This window comes from Diadema setosum, chromosome 2, assembly GCF_964275005.1.
Source record: "Diadema setosum chromosome 2, eeDiaSeto1, whole genome shotgun sequence".
NCBI classification, from domain to species: Eukaryota; Metazoa; Echinodermata; class Echinoidea; order Diadematoida; family Diadematidae; genus Diadema; species Diadema setosum.
In genome coordinates, this window is record NC_092686.1 from 11,926,670 (window position 1) to 11,944,463 (window position 17,794).

Genomic DNA, 17,794 nt, shown 5'->3' on the forward strand with positions numbered 1-17,794 from the left:
GTCTTAAGAATATCAATAAGTCCTGTTTGTTTCTGTGCTTTATCGACAAAGCGTACTGCATCAACTGGGAAATTGATAATTAAATTGATGAATATTATAAATGATAGATAGATAGATAGATAGATAGATAGATAGATAGATAGATAAGTAAGTAAGTAAATGTACCAAAAAAAAATCGCTGTTTTGTTTTTGCTTGATGTGTATTACCAGAGGGATTTCAGAATGACAAAACAAATGATAAAAACAACTTAAAAGAATCAAGGCAACTACCGACCTGTTGAACACAGATTTTCACCATCGTATACACATTCGAATATCTCGTCTACAACAGCTATGTACATAGCTTGCATGCATGGGATCCAAATTTACAAATAAATAAATGAATAAAATCAATTAGCATGGATGGCAATGTAATGACATGTACAACCCCTCCACTTGTCATCGATTTAGGAAATTCGAGATCAAGAAAGATATGACTAATATTTGTAAAATGATTCCCACAAAAGTGAGATTTCCGATTTTGTTGTCAGTTCATTTTACATGTGAGGAAAAATCATCAATATGCAAAAGTAAATCAGGAAAGGCCGAAACGCTTAGAGTAATATTCTTGATATTACCGGCAACGGTCTACATACCCCATCACATAACCCCAGGTAATAGGCCCTTACCCCATACATAGTTCCGAAGGGAAGATTACATGATCCTATAGCCTTTAAGAAGCAATGGAAATGTGAAGGACGAAAGACGAGGACGCCAGTCGACACAGAGCTTGTATGGGTTAATGTCCCCTTGTGCGGCGTCATGAGATGTAGTCTTTTTTTTTTATTGCAGTTCTGTAATGTAACTTCTTAGTTCTCGAAGATAAAGCCCGTCAGATTTAAATACTCTTTTTTTCCTCTTTCTGTCCTAATATTGTTGTTGTTGTCGTTGCTCTAAACATTACATAGCATGTGGTGCATGATTATAAATTCACGTTTGTACCATCGCTTCTATTCAATGCGGAACAGTCTTCAGTCCAGCATGCGTTTCGCCAAGGCAACTGCCTGGATTCTCTTCGCACTACTGGCGTTGACAACCATCGTTAATGTAGAGGCTGACGATGACGAAGAGGAGGAAGACGACGAGGAAAACGAAGAAGGTGATGAAGGCACTGACGAAGAGACTGTGGGAAGTCACAGGTTCACATTATCGCCTTCATCGTCGATATCTGGGGGCCTAAAACCGGCCGAAGGAAACCAGCCAGTCAATACCGTCAGTCCCACAGAGGAGGAAGAGGTTACGGAAAGTGGTGAAGAAGAAGAAGAAGAGGAGGAGGAAGAAGAAGAAGAGGAGGAGGAAGAGGAGGAGGAAGAAGAGGAAGAAGAACAGGATGATGATGATGACGAAATAGAAGATGAGGAGGAAAATTCAGAAAGTGGTGGAGAAAATGACTCGGATGGACAAGGAACTGGAGGAGATACCGATGGAGGAGCGACGGCTGGAGGAGGAACGGGAGCTAACGGTGGTGGTGGAGGGGGCAATGATGGAAGTGCTGGAGGAGGAGGAGGGGGTAACGGTGGCGCAGGTGGTAGTGGTGGTAATGGTGGAAGTGGTGGTGGAGGTAATGGCGGAGGTACTGGAGGCAGTGGAGGAACGGGAGGCAGTGGAACGGGTGGTGACGCTGGTGGAGCCGGTGGGTCTAGTGGAGGTGGTGGAGGTAGTGGAGAGACAGGTGGCTCGGGTACAGGATCTGGAACCTCTGGAGGAGCCGATGGAGGGGGAACTGGAGGAGGGAGACCAGGAGGAGGAGGAGGAAGCGGAGAGTCTGGAGGAGGCACCGGCTCTGGAGGAAACGGAGAGGGTGGAAGCGCTGGAGGAGGAACTGGAGGAGGGACTGGAGGAGGGACTGGAGGAGGGGGTAGTGGCGAAACAGGTGGTGGCACAGGAGGAGCAGGAGCAGGAGGAGGAGAGGGCGGTAGTGGGACAGGTGGCACAGACGGGACCAGCAGTGGTGGAAGTGGTGGTAGTGGTGGTAGTGGTGGTGGTGGTGGTACGGGAGGAGGCCCAGGAGGTGGATCTGGAGGCAGCGGAGGAGCAGGCGGTGGCCAGGGAGGGTCAGGAGGTACTGGTGGGTCGTCTGGAGCTGGAGACTCTGGCGGAGGCGTGAATCCTGGAACGTCGGGTAAAGAAATCATTTTCAAATCACTACATTAGCGACATTCATGAACGCTGTGCTTCACATTGTTACAATTTCTGATGTACTATACTGCATCTATATATATATATATATATACATATATATATATATATATATATATATATATATATATATATATATATAATGCTTAATAAAGAGTAGGCTGACTATTTCATGCACTTTCTATACAGAAAAATGTCATCGGAGAATTATTCGTTTTCATGTATAGAAAACAATAATGATGTCGCAAATGTTTTCTTATTTCATGTCTTATCAAAAACTTCGCAAGTAATCTATTGAAATTGATTGTTTGATTTTATGATTTCCAATGGCGTCTCTTAAATAGCTTCATGTAAATCAACTTAAAACTTGCTTTTTAATCAATAATGATTATGTCGTTTCATCGCTTGATTTAACTTTTTTTATAACTTGACATTTGATCCTTCGTATTGAGATGGATTTAATGAAACGCTATGCAAATCAAAGAGAAAAAAACACCTTCGCCAAATACGTTGTTGTTGTTGTTTTTTAATATACAGCTCCTGTTTTGCCGACCAAAGATGGTACAATACCCGCCGCGACGCCTACACCAAAACCGCGAACTACGACGTTAGCGATGACCACTTCAATGACCACGGAGACTTCGGAGACACCCACTCCGCCTTACTGCCCGTCATCGTGTCCGGTGGTCACGGACTTCGTCTGCGGCTCGGATGGGCAAACTTACGCGAACGAGTGTGTGCTCAAAGTCGTCCGCTGCACGACTGGTGATACCACCTTGGAGGTCATGTACCGGGGCGCGTGCCCGGCCAAACTTGGCTTGCCCGACGGCCCCCTGAAGTCGTGGGGGCGAGACACATATGCGGCCGACGGGCTCGAGACGCATTCGTTGCCGCCCTCCTCCTCATCCAAACTGAAATCGATGTCGAGTTTATTAGCGGCGTTAAAGTCCTGGCGGAAAGGCGGAAAGCTGTCGAGACGTCGGTGATTAAATTGATATAAAGACATTAATGTGATAATGCCATTTGAATACGTACGCCGTTATAGTCTGGACATATGACTCAGATTGTTGAGTACTATAGCTGTTGGGGCTTTCATCGGGCAAATATATTCAAGATATGTTTTAGACTTATTCCTCCGCGACTGCATCTGAGCCCCCACCCCTCATCTCCCTAAGTTATTTATTGACCTAAACTGATCGAGAAATGTCGAAGTTATGACAGTATACTGTTGTAGTGCTAATTGAGCTGAAAATTCGTGTTCGGTTTACAATCTGGTGCTGTTCTACGAGTTGAAATCTTGTAACGCGGTAAAATATCTCTTTTACATTATACTCATGACAGAAGTTTTGTTAATCAGTCCTTTAGAGCACTGGATTACTAACCAAGAGAGAGGAAACACGATGAGTCCTGAATACAATGTAATACAACTGGACTCGAATCTATGTTGAGACTGTGGTATAAAGAAGTTTTCATTAAGCTGAACCCCTTCAAAGACCCAAAACACCCCAGCTCGTTTACACAAATTTCATTTTGTTTAGTTGTTGTTGTTTTTTTCACTGATTTGGTATCATCATGATCATGCTCAGTATGAAGTATTTGAGTGTGTAGCCATTATAACAAGACAATTTAGTCTCTTCGAAATCAGCAATTATTCATCATTAGTGTACATGTGTACAAGACAAAGTGTACAAAACAAAGATTTTTTTCTCTCTCTGTCTTCTTTCTTTAAAACACAACAACAAAACAAAGATAAAAGAAGCTGAAGTGCTCCCGAATTTCACGAGCTAGTTAATTTGCATCTTTTTTCTTTTTTCTTTTTGCTGTAAATACTATTGAATATTTGTTCTACGATGTCAAAAGTGTTTTGTGTGTTTCGTCTGGTCTAGAAAATTTCATCAGTCTGATATTTATTTATTTCTTCACTTGTTCGTTGCAATCATTATTTTTCAATGTTGAAATAATCGAACACGAGGTCACTGACGTCATTGCAAGAGGCATGCATTCAAATGACGAGTTTCAATATTCATGTGACCACGGCGTGACGTAATCTTCCTGTACAGACGTTCCAAATATAGCTTTAATCAATGATGTTTGATGTCTTGTCGTGCAAACTTCGAAACTTTGAATGGGCATGTGTTGATGGCGCGGTGACAAATAATTGCATAAAATTAATGATTTGTTGTTGTTATTTTATTGACGCTGTTTTGATAAAACATTAATGTTAAAGGCACAAGAAACTTATTTAATCAATATAGGACGTGACGACTGGCATGTCAGAATCGCTGATTCCTCTCTCTCTCTCTCTCTCTCTCTCTCTCTTGTTTCTGTAATGTTCACTTGACATGAGTCTGTGTAACTGAACACATAAACATGATTAATATGATGCTTACCACTATTTCCAGAAATTGCAGTTGGTTATGATCTACAGATGTATTTGTAAAGGGCCTATATGATTCAATCGTGTAAATAAACACTTGGCCACAATGTTACTCATCCGTGTGCATAACTTTTAATATAATCCGTCATCTCTATTTCTGCATTAAATTTGGAAAACGTTCGTATTGCCAACAGTCTACATAAGCACTCTCTCACATATACACAAACACACACATCACACATACACACATTTTCCCCAATGGTGTTCATTTATTACCATTCAAATACTGTATTACAAAGGCAATATTATAAACTGGTACTGCTGTAACACACACACACACACACACACACACACACACACACACACACACACACACGCACACACACACACACACACACACACGCACACACACACACACACACACACACACTCACACACACACACACACACACACACACGCACGCACACACACACACACACATACACGAAAAATACACAGAAATGTCCAAACGGTAGAGACCCAAAGGATGCGCTTGTGTCATGCGCGTGCAGTGCTGGTGATGATATTCCACATTCTGCCAGGAGCCGCCAATTAATGCCATAGCAACATAATGTGTACTTAAGTTACAAACCACATTTAATGAAACCTCAGCATGATCGTTCCCTACTGTTTACGTATGATGCAGTTATATCCTTTCCAAAACCGAAAGTCGTTATATTTACATCCCTATGTTACTCAAGGCAAACGAGATTACGTATCATGGGATATACGAATAGGACATGATCTCGGAATGTACTATAAATGATATACACGCACGACAATGTACTGTCACAAAAACAATGAATGTCACATGGTGGCATGTTTAATAGTCAATAAAACTCCTGTTATGTATATATATATATATATATATATATATATATATATATATATATATATATATATATATATATATATCTTTCAACTTTGATTACATAATCCGTTACAATATTCAGGTGTTAACTCATCATGAAATAATCATATTACAAAAATATGCACATTTTATCAAGTGATTTCTACTGTACTTTTCGTAAGTGTTATCATGTCAATCAATACCCAATGAGAGGCGAAGATTAAAACTAAAATCCACGGATGGAGACAATCAAAGTCCTTGGGATGTAATCAGCTAGAGGAATGCAACTGCACTCTTGTTTGTTGCTTGTTCTATGAATTATAATCTTGTATCCATAGCATCTAACAACGCCTTCTGTTGAGAGACTTTAGTTCATTATGCCCCTTTCTCTCAAATTGCATTTCTTATTAATATCCTCATGACAACATCATTGTCGCTCCTTTTCTTTCCCCTCTTCCTCTTCATCATCTCGTCTTTTACCCCTTTCCTTTCCATTTATATTACCTTTCATATCATATTTTTGTTTATTTTTTCCCTATACTTTGACACCATCTTATTTTGATCAGCAGACTAACATAACAATGTCTTCATTGTCTTGGTTCACGTTTTCCTTTCTCAGAAACATCTTCGAGTCCCTTTTCTCATCGTCCCCCATTTTTTTTTCTTACCCTCTAATCCTGTCCCATTCCTCATCATCTCCATCGACACGAGTTAAACCCTTATTACCGCCTGGAATGGATCTGCACCTGTTAGCGCTCATCCGGGAATTGAGACCCCAATTCTTGATTGCCCCGCCGAAAAAAAAAAAAGAAGAGGAAGAAGAAAAAGAATCCGTTGCCGCCGTAATTCTCGCTTATACGCATATCGATCCCAGATAGCTGTTATCATAATTCTGACTGAGTAAACTCTTATTGCAGCACGGGGTACAGACAAAAAGTGACGAGAAAATTAGCCCAGAGGGAAAGACAGAGAGGCTTCAACCATGCTATAAGATACATGCTATTACTGAAGAAAATGGATGTCTTATCATTTCATAATGCTTGACAAGGCCATGTCTGTTTTAAGAGGCCGACATCAAGATCAAGCAAAAACAAATAAGAGATGCCAGTCTCCTGCATTAGTATTCGATTAATATTTTTCCATGTACTTATTTTTTTTAATGAAGCAATACATTGCAAAGTCCAATCCGACCTCGATTATTCGACCATCTCTTATCCGGACGGACGCCGGTTTATCCCGACATGGCCGGATAACAGAGGTCGGACCGAAATGTGTTCAAAATGCGTCAATCTCTGCTCATTATGATCTCGAAAGCTAATAGGATTGCACTTTGTATTTCTTTTCAAAATTGTGTTTCAAAGGAATTCCTGTTTACATTGTCTTAAGCATGCAGAAATGAAATTAAAATCAAACTCAAAGGCAACATCACCCCCTCTACACAAACACACACATACAAACACAATGTGGATTTAAATATCAAATTTGTTAATACTGTATGTATATATATATATATATATATATATATATATATATATATATATTATACACACTCACGCACACATACATACATACATAATCATTATTTTTTTCCTAGTGCTTTTAGCTGATCTCAAGGATGACAGGAACTAACCTGTCAATTTCATCTTGTTTTATTGGATAACAATATGGTTGCTGTGCTCTTGTTTATAGTGACCACAGAAACCAATTCTATCTGAATTGTGTCTTCAGCAACAAATCTGTAAATATGCACCAATGAGCCAAAAACTGAGAGCCACACCTATGATTGAAATAAACACAAATGTAAACACACACTGATCAAAGTTCTTTAAAAAATTTATTTATTCATTCCACATCTTCAGTTCAATTCATTTTCATTTAGAAGACCTTCATTCAAAAGTCTCAATTCTTTCCAAAAGAATACATAGTGCAAAACATAAATTACAAACATTCAATGCCCAAAGCCCTTTTACAACTCCTTTGTGCCACATTTATGTGATAAAGCATATGACTGCATTGTGTGTTTGTGTATGTGTGCATGTTTCTGAGAGAGAGAGAGAGAGAGAGAGAGAGAGAGAGAGAGGAGAGAGAGAGCTAGAGACAGACAAACATGAAGACAAACAAATATAGACAGAATGAAAGACTAGCAGCAAGGCACGAGTACTGAAAAAAAAAGTGGACAAAGTGCCAGAAACATAAGAAAAAAAAAAATAATCCTGACCAATAGAAAACTCCTGAGTGACCATGACTCCCAGCAGGTGTTAACTCCATGAGTTAATCCATTATTTGACTTTCTGCAAAAACCATGGAAGTCTACTGATGTGCAGCTATCCAACATATGACAATTAGGTGGGCGACAGTGAATGAACTATTACTCATCCTAAAAATACCCTTTCAAAAAAAAAAATCATTTTCATTGGCTAACCCTATCAACCTTATGAAATATCATTTAGATGCCATGATTTACATTTTAATGTATGAGAAAAATATAGAAGTCATTACCTGGTATACCATTGTATTTTTACCACTGTAATACTGAAAAACTGAATCCACCCAAGTGAACAAATGTATCCATTTGATCAAATTTTAGTTTCATCGAGTTTGTAAGACATCAAATATAGCACACATTATATCTGCTGAGATGACCACGTTTGAGTATTTTACCCGTATGTTACTGATAACGACACAGTCCATAATTTTGCCATCATTCAGAAGGATACACATATGATTCCATGCAAGAAAAACATCAATAGAATTGTGCAAGAATTTGAATTGAAAAGGGAAGGTTGTCAGCTTTAAAAGCATCTCATATTGCATGTACTGGCCATATGACTATTTTTTTTTGCACAAAAGTACTCAAAAATATTTTGATTTGAATTTATATAACGGAATTTACATTAACAACAAGCACACTATATCTGATGCAGCATTGATGTGAAAATATCACTATCAAAGAGATCAAAAATAACGTTCAATTCATAAGCACTACACTGCATTTTTCCCATGAACTCTCGCCAATGTTGCAGTCCACTATCCCTGAGGTATCATGAACTTTGGATATCACCTGTGTTTGGTGATTGGTCATTTCTGAACAAATAAAAATATCTGATACTTTGTTACTGTCAGTATGATATAAGGAATGTAAATTGATTTTTCAGGTAGACATAATGACATGAGGTGTGATCATATTATATATCAATAAGACAGTCCACATTTGAGTATATTGCATTCCCCTATAAAGTCTAGCAAAGATGAGATCTACCCTTTCCAGTAGGGGTACAAATATCTGTTATCAGCAATTTACCTAAATTATTCAATTGTCACCTACAACTATAAGCATTTGCAGAGCAACAGATGTGTAAAAGTACTCAATTCTGACTGAATTTAAATTTCATTTTCCATTAAAAGAAAAAAAAAATCATTTAAGTACATAGAAGACAAAGTTTGAACAGTTGACTACATCAATCTACTTCATCAGAAGTAAGTCATGAGCCATTAGGTTACATTATCACCATATTTCATGATATCATATTCTATTACACGCCAACTCAAGATTTAGATGTATACCATCGTCAGGCTCTTATTTCACATGGTAGGTAAGAATACAAAGTATTGTATACAATGTATTGTATACAATGTATTGTATACAATCTATTGTAAAGAATATTAAAGCCTCTTTAAAACAAGCCCCTACACATTTCAAACTTAAGATGAACTAATAATGCCATCAAAATATTAGACTTGTTTGCCTTGCAAAGATATTGAAGTCCAGAAATTCTCCCCATTCAGTCAATAGTAATCTATTCCTTTGAAATCGTGTTTTTATAATTATCTGCTTGCCCGTGTGATGATATAATTATGTGCATAATCAAGGACTTAATGTACAAACTTCATCTACAGGCTCTTTGCATAACTTATTGAGCTGCTATTTTGCAAAATTGCAACAATTGTTCTAATACACTGTTAACCCTAACTAGGCCGGGCTATTTAGGTAGATCATAGAGCCGGGGGGGGGCCTCCCAGGCCCCCCCTCCAGATCTCGGCCGACGACCGCGCGATCGCGACGAAAATTGGCACACACGTTGCCTATGATGTAATCTAAAGTACCATGAAGTTAAATTTTAAAGAAATTATCATTTATGCTAAATTATGCTAATTTATGCATAATGATGCATGAAATCAGACAATTTGGTGTAAGTCACTAAATAAAGCTCAAAATGGGCACATTTTTTGTGGAAATATTCTTTTCAGTGTCCTGAGCAAATATAAGAGAAGAAAATTACGCCATCAGAAAAAAAGTTCCTAAGTATTTTATTGTTTTTTTAATTTCTTATGTATTTCTTTGTTTTTTCGACTTTATGTTTTTCATTGTTTTTTCGATGAAACTTGTGCGTGACATTGTTCTGAACAAGAAAATATGTTATTAATTGATTTTAATCCATAAAACCTAAAAATAATCATGTTTTTATGAAATTTGCCTGTAAGCACAGTTTGCATTGAAATTGTACACGAAATCACGTTTTTGAGCAATTTTTGGTCTGACATGCACGTACATATTTATGCGCAACTTCGGAACCGCGCGCCCGGGTATCGCAAATTTGGTATCAAAAGATGCGGGAGACTCGAAAGAAAAAAGTCACGAAACGTCGCGGCGATAGCTTTTCGCGTTAGCAATACATCGCGCGGAACGTCGAGGGGGGGGCCTGGGGGGGCCTCGGAGGGCCCCCCCCCCCCGGCCTAGTTAGGGTTAAAAGGACCATTTACATTTCTTAGAGCTTGACTTTCAGAGCTTGAAAAAAAAGAAGCTTGCTTTAACACAAGCTTTGTCCTGTAAACACAGAAAGTAAATAGTAATCACAATGTACCTTAGTTTATTATCATTGCACTCATTAAATTCCTCTTGAACTCTCACTTCCTGGCACATTTCTCATCATTTCAATTTTCTTTTATCGGTATTCACATGGGAGGAACTGTTCATGATAGGACATTCTGGCAGAAAGAGAGAGAGAGAGAGACTTTTTTTTTTTACAACAAGATACTGATACTCTCCCACCTCTTCGCTCTGAAGTGGACAGGCATTGTAAAGCAAGAGGTGCTTACATGCAAACTAGGTCGAGACTGAGAGAGTAAAAGACATTTACCAGTATCTCTTCCCAAAACAAACACTGCTCAGCTTGTTATAGGCCATTAGTCATGTTTAAAGATGGTATCAATGTTACAGTGATTGATATCATAATCCATCATGATCAACACCACATGCTAAGAAACAGTTTAAAGGCATAATTTACCATTTGCAGATGAAAGAAAAACCCAGCATTAGTGCTTTTAAACAGTTCTAAAATGTGAGTTACAGAGCGAAACAACCACTGAAAGAAATTACTCGTAAAATCGATGTTAATTATTTTTAAATAAACAAAATGTGAACAATAGTAATAACAAAAATGTTTCCAGAACTAAACTGTCTACAGTTACAGTTTATTGAGAAAATTCAGATATCTCCTTATATTTTAGGCTTCATCGCGAAAATTTTATATGATAGGATGTTTTGCAGTACAACCAACCCACACTTAATTATGCAGTAAATGTCATATCTTGAAAATTTTTGAAATTACTGTTCCCAAAGGTAAACAGGACCTTTAACTGTCCGTCACTTCAAGAAAACAGCAAGTTCATTTTCCAAAGCATCTGCTAAGAGTTTGGCAGAATGCATGACATACATTGTAGTCTTCAACATGTATCTTCAAGTTCACTCAGGCAGCCCACATGTTTGTAGGCCATATGTGACCCGCCACAACAAACGGATCCGAAAGTCACTGACGGCTTAGTCGAGAAAATCGTGTTTGAAGTCAGATCATTAAAATCGGTCAAAACCATTGAATTTCTGTTGTTGGCATAATGTTTTGTCTATCATCTGCCGAAATTTCGAAGCTAAATGATCACAGGAAAGGCAAGAAATTAGCGTTTTTCTGGGCCAGGATTTTCCGACTGTCAATGGAACAGAAATGTTGCAGATAGACTCCGCCCCTAGCAACGAGGGAGTGATCATACTGGTCAGTGCGCGGCATCCAGGTTGCCGATTGGTCGTGCGTAGACCACTGGCGCTAAGTTTGAATGAACATTGTGGTGGTTGCTATAAGCATACCTTCTAATGTCAAGAGGTGAAAACTGGAATACCTCCCCCTGACCACAATTGCGTCAGAAAGAAAAATTTGAAGGTGGTTTTCTCAAAACTCTGATTTCCTGGACCCCGTGCATTCATCCAAAGTTTGGCCTCCATGGTGATCAATTCCTACCTTTCCTTCTTGTAGGTGTACGCCTTTGCATAACCAGATGAAACTTTCTTCCCGACGTAGCAGGCCCAGTCAGATCCAACAACATTGTGGGCCCATCCAGGCAAAGTTTCAGAACAGTTCATTGTCACCTGAAATATTATATGAATAAAAAAAATAAATATATAAATAACAAGATCATGTACTATAAATGAGAAGAGAAAAGGGGGCATTTCTTTTTCTTTTTCATTTATTTTTAATAGCACAATGATTTTAATAACACCTGTATTATCGAAGACAATATCATGCATTCTGCATCTGTTTTCTCAAACTCAAGTCATGACTCCTTCTCACACCCCACCCCATTCCTTGCTGAGAGAAGGCAACCTTATAAAGGGCTTTGTAGGTTTTAGTTTTATCCTCAGTGTTTGATGTGTTGTTGTGACTTCATACATGTATTACCGGTATATGTTTCTGTGCCCATACACAGTTACATTTTTCAGTTTTAGTTTTAGTAAGTCTTATTTCTCCACTTGTATATAAAAGAAAGTAAGTATAACAATATCAATCATGTTATTCACAAGTCATGAAAATACAAACAAGAGTTCACATTACAAGTATATAATCATGTGAAATGATACATAAATTTCATTACAAATCTTATCAGTATTCAGGTGGGGGAGACCGTTATCAATAAGCAAATCGCTTGACTTGAACAACGGCCTCTGAACACTATGCCTTGTAAAAATTTTTTAACTAAAGGAATGGAACACACACACATAGAACAAATAACGTAAATCTTTAAAGTATCTTAAATGTCATTTGACAAAAAAGGACAACACAAGGAGAAATGTAAAAAGACGAACAAAAAAAAAAAAAAAAAACCAAGAATAAGGGACCCGAATAGGAAGAGTAGAGAGAAGAAAGAAGAGAGGAGATGCAGTGTTCAGGAGTTGGGAGCTAACAAAAGCAAAATTTCTATATATTGGAGTGGTACATTGCGAGAAGAACTTTTTTTATAGGATGATTTAAAACATTGTAAAGAACTGCATTTAAGGTCATCATTCAATGAGTTCCATACATCTGGACCATGATGTCTTATGGAATTTTGAGCTATAATGAGTTTAGGATTTTCCAAATGATAATCTGTTGAATGACAAGTAGAATATGAATGAATACTAAAATTTTGAAATTAACATATCTTTAAACAATTCAGGGAGCTGATTGTTAATATATTTCAATCTTGTACATAAATATCGTTGTTTGCCATATATGTATTTCAGAAATTCAAAGAGTCTTTAAATCATAAAACAAAGTATCAGTGTGTGCCAAGTAGTGTGAACCAGTAATAAGTCTTACAGCACGTTTTTGTAATAACAATATCAATTTTATTTTGTTAATATCACAATAATTTCTGTACCTTACAAATAATGGTTTTGAGGGGATTGCATATTTCAAGCTCTGCATTTTCGTTTCCCCTCCATTTTCAACATTATCTTGTAGATATGCATCTAGCTTTCTCAACTTAGTGTTTATATTATATTTTAAAGTATGTAGAATATGTAATTGCTTCTTTTTATGTTTTGTACACAGACATTCTTTGTTTAAAATGAAATAAATTTTAAAAAAGACCTCATGTCACTTTTTTGTTTGGTGGCAAGGTGTATTCCTCTGCCAATTCAGATAATATTTCATTTTAATCTAATCTAAATTTTTCACAAGGTGCACATTTTGAATTGCCACAAAAAATTACTCTACTAGGTGCTGCCAAATGAGAAATCCCACTGGCATCTTATACAGGGCACTTGCCGATGGCAGTAAAAGAATTAAGCAAGACAGCTTCAAACCTCAGATCCAGACCCGCTGTACTTGGAAAAGGCAAAGTATTTGCGGTTGTTGAGGACCACTTCGAACCCCTGGTTGTAGATGAGGGTCCAGAAACCTTTGGTACCATACGTAGCATCGACAGCGACATCAGGAAACATGAGCTCAACTGTGACTGTGTCAGTCACTGGATCTGTCAGAAAATATGTGATGGGAAAATGACTTCTAATACGGCTAGAACGTGTGAGTATAAACATTGTAAGGGTGGAGAAGGCTGGGCAGCCATTTCCTCTAACAGGGTACCAGTATACAAATGATGCACAGGTCTGAGTTCGTCAGTCGGAATTGTGTGCATAAGGTAACTATGGAATGCTTAACCCACGAGGCGAAGCCGAGTGGATTTAGGCTAAATTCCATAGTTACCGCATGCACACTATATTCCGCCTGACAAACCAAAAGACATGTGCATCATTTGTGTTATAGAATGGTAATTTTCTTGCCAAAATCCATTTTTCTATGATGTTACCCGATGACAAATTTACTGGATACATTTCTTTTTGGCTTGCCATAGACGAGAGCCCGAAAATCATGCATCAGTTTTTACTGGATGATGCATGGTTTTTCTTCAGAACCATACATCCAGTAAAAACTGATGCATGATTTTTTTAGCCAATAGGTGTCTCGTATTGAGTGCGCGAACGCTTGCTTAGTGCACGAACCTTTGTTACAACTACAAGTGCGCGTACTCTTGCTACATGTGTGCGATTAAAATGTTTACCGCTGTGACTCAGCGTGCGGCCAGTACAAAATCAACACATAGCTCTCGACCAATGAGATCGCAGGATTCTCGCTACCCGTTCTATAATATTCTATAAAAAGTTATGCTTTGGGCTGCTGTGGCATCTACACAATTTGGAGGAATGGGATCATATCTCAGGCCTCAGTCAATCACAAGGCAATATTGTATGTAAGTGCAATGTGATGTAATCAAAAAAAAAAAAAAAAAAAAAAACACACACAAAAAATGTCACAAATATTCTGGTGTCAATACAGCCATAATCTCAACATACAACTGTAGCCCATGCAATCAATATCATACATTATATATGTACACTGTAAAGAGGGCATCTACATATTTCTGCATGTATTATATGCTCATGATTTTGAAGAATTTGCATGCATTATATGTCAAATGTGATTCCATGGATATGTATACTGTATGTCAAATGTGTATGAAGATTAGATCTTTATACATAGTGCACCATCATGCAAAACAAGGAATGTATTATAAACCTCACATTGCAACATCAACCACATGCTCTTTTTTCTGTTTTCTGCAACAAACAGTTTGACATACATTTGAGATTATGCAACTGGCTTGCTGTATTCTGACAATTCTAATTGTAATTTCTTAATTTCCATTGCACCTTATAGTACAAATTCATTTTACTTTGATGTCTATTTGTCAGTTGTGTTTGTCTAGAGAAGTTGTAGTACATTTAAAAGGGACCTCCGGATGATTTTCAGACTTTTACATTTGAACAACTATAAATCAGTTAAACTGAGTACACAGTTTCAGAATTTATAGTGGTTGGGATGAGGAATGAGAATGTTTTCAAAATTTACAACAAACTGCAATGAACAAGGATGATGACATGGCAGCCTCACCATAAGAATGCATGAGTTGGGGTTCAAGGAAGCAGAACAAAAGAAGAAGGCATGCATAGATTCTTCACAGGTGAACTTGTTCAGCAAGTGGTATTGTAATGGAATTGCACTGCTACATTTCTGAAATATATGAGGCTCTGATGTCATCAACACTGTTCAGTGTAATTTGTTTAAGATTTTCAATTTATTGGTTTCTCTGCTCAAAGACCACAAAAAATTCCATGAATCTATACATGGAGCTGTTGATTTATGTACTACATGATGTGAAATTATGAAAATCGTCCAGAATGTCCCTTTAAGCAAGTACTTTTAAATGCTAATTGTATGAAAATGACATTAAAACTGCACTGTGTAGTAGTAAGGTACAACTGTATTCCTGAGACAAGAAGACCCATGAATATCATTGAGGGTGTCACAGGGCTGTCAAACTCAGTGAACTCTGTAAACCAAAACTTGTCGTGTGCTCTGGTCAGGTCATGGGCATGGCTTTGGTGATAATTACCATGGGTTAATGATTACCAACCTCAAATTGGCAACAGTAAGAGGAATAGCATATCTACTGACATTCAAATGGTAGAAATAGTGTTTGATTTCATTTTATTATTACCTCCGCCAAGGGAGGAGGTTATGTTTTCGTTACTGTTGGTTTGTGTGTTTGTTTGTTTGTCCTTGTGCAAATAACTAAAAAAGTTTTGCACAGATTTGGATGAAACTTGCAGGAAAGGTTGAGAATGACACAAGTAACAAATGATTAAATTTGGGCAGTGATCTGAGAATTTTGGGGGAATTTATGAAGGATTTTTGATATTTTGACAGGTAGGGTCAATGAATTTGGGAGTTGAAGCTGCGCATTTTTGATGTTTTCAAATGCGCACTAAGGTGCGTGCTCTAATTTCTGCTAGGGCGAGGCGCGCCGCGCAGCTGAGGGTTTATGACGTAACAAAGGCTTCTATATAGGGATATCGGGCGATTTTTCAGCATGTATACCTAGATGCGTGTGGAAATGACTGATCTCTATGGAAGAGCCCAAAGAGCTTTTCCCCAGTGGTGGAGAGGAGAAAAATCTCTTTGGGAAGAGCAAGATTACTGATGGAAAGTAGCTGCTTGGCAGAGGTCTGTGCTCTCAGAGTGCTTTTCTAGTTTTGAAATTTCCCTCTGTATTTTGTCTTCAGCTCAGCTTTATTTTCCTGCTCCTTACATAACACTAAAATCTCCATTTTTTTTTTCAAAGGTGTAAAGCCATTTTTAATTTTGCTCTTCCCTTTCTTCACATTTTTTTTGCTTGCTCTGCAGTCTATTAAAATCGATATGATCACGATGATATGCCTGCCTAGCACCCAGAAAATTGTGGTGTTCGAAATCCCATCCCGGCCCACCCAAGGATGAATACCAATGATTTATATTGTGCATTTTATTAAATTTACTCTAATTACTAAATAAACATTTAGATCTAATTGGTGTTCATTTGCATTGTCATGGATGAAAGACAATTGTCAATCAGCAGCAACTCTTCCCTTCCTGCAAAATCCTGCTTTATAATTTACTACCAATTGGGGGCATGGGGGCCATGAGGTGCCACATGAATTTTCTGGAAATCCAGCCACTTCTTCAAAGCTAATCTATGTAAAAGTTTAGATCTTTAACGTTAACTTTAATCTAATTTAATTTCATTTTCACTTTAATTTTGATTTCCTCGACATGCATCATATTCATGGCATTTAGACTCTAGACCTATGCCGTGAAAATAATTTAGTTGACAACAACTGAATGTTAAATCAGGGTAACGTGATTATGCAGTGATATTACTGTATGATGAGCATGATGAGTGTTCAGTGTCAGTGTTGATAGTGACCCACCAACCTGGATTTGTACAATCGAGCGTGTTGTCCCCGCCATATCCACTGATCTCAAATGTCCACAAACCAGCAATGTCTTCATAGGTACAGTTAGCCGGGGTGTCAGCTGCTGCGAAAGATAAACTAATGGCGATTAGGATGGCTGCCCGAACATCCACCATAATTATGCCACTTCAGCTGACGTCTTTCGTTGAAATCCTGGAAGGCAGAGAGTGTTCTTCTGCAATGTGCTGTCACTTCACTCAGCTCAGCTCAGCGAATGTCAGCTTCAATTCTACTACACTCTGAGTTGGAGGAGAGTGCGAAAAAGCCGTGTGTGGTTTAAAGTCACAAGACAAAGAGTCAGGTGACACAGTCATATGACATTTACGGGGGTGGTACAACTAGACATTAAATGGAGTCAATAAAGTAACACTTTTTTACAGGAAACAAAAAGGAGCATTTTTAAACAGCTAGCAATAATATCTTTCCATCAATTATATCTAATTTAGATTTTTAAATATGATTCTTTCAAATCAAGACCATAGTGATATTTTAGTTCTTCAGCTGTAATAAAATATTACCGAAGAGACAAAAGGGTCATGAGATCATTTTGGGTTGATCATTTATCGTACATTGTATACACACATAACAGTTACCCGTTTGTGTAGGACATAATCGCTGTGTGAAGAAAGGCAGTTCGGATACGGATATCGGCGTTTCTTACTCAATTGTAGGCCTACAAGACATTGACTT

General features: G+C 38.0%; 1 protein-coding gene across 1 annotated transcript; it reads right to left on the reverse strand.

Annotated features, from left to right (window-relative positions):
* Positions 1–11,731: 11,731 nt before the first annotated feature.
* Positions 11,732–17,333, reverse strand: LOC140238312 (dipeptidyl peptidase 1-like). Its single transcript, XM_072318250.1, has 3 exons — positions 17,064–17,333; positions 13,559–13,728; positions 11,732–11,863 (listed from the first exon to the last, which is right to left on the reverse strand). Exons 1-3 carry the CDS (start codon positions 17,218–17,220, stop codon positions 11,732–11,734), a joined length of 459 nt encoding a protein of 152 aa, XP_072174351.1. The 5' UTR covers positions 17,221–17,333.
* Between the last annotated feature and the right edge of the window lie 461 nt (positions 17,334–17,794).

Bases quoted from the DNA above. Each gene is read 5' to 3' on its own strand.
- LOC140238312 (XM_072318250.1), bottom strand. From the start codon at position 17,220: ATGGTGGATGTTCGGGCAGCCATCCTAATCGCCATTAGTTTATCTTTC. The intron at 13,729-17,063 runs GTTGGTGGGTCA...ATTTTCTGACAG, and splicing joins GCTCGATTGTACAAATCCAG to ATCCAGTGACTGACACAGTC. The intron at 11,864-13,558 runs GTTTGAAGCTGT...ATAATATTTCAG, and splicing joins ACAGCGGGTCTGGATCTGAG to GTGACAATGAACTGTTCTGA.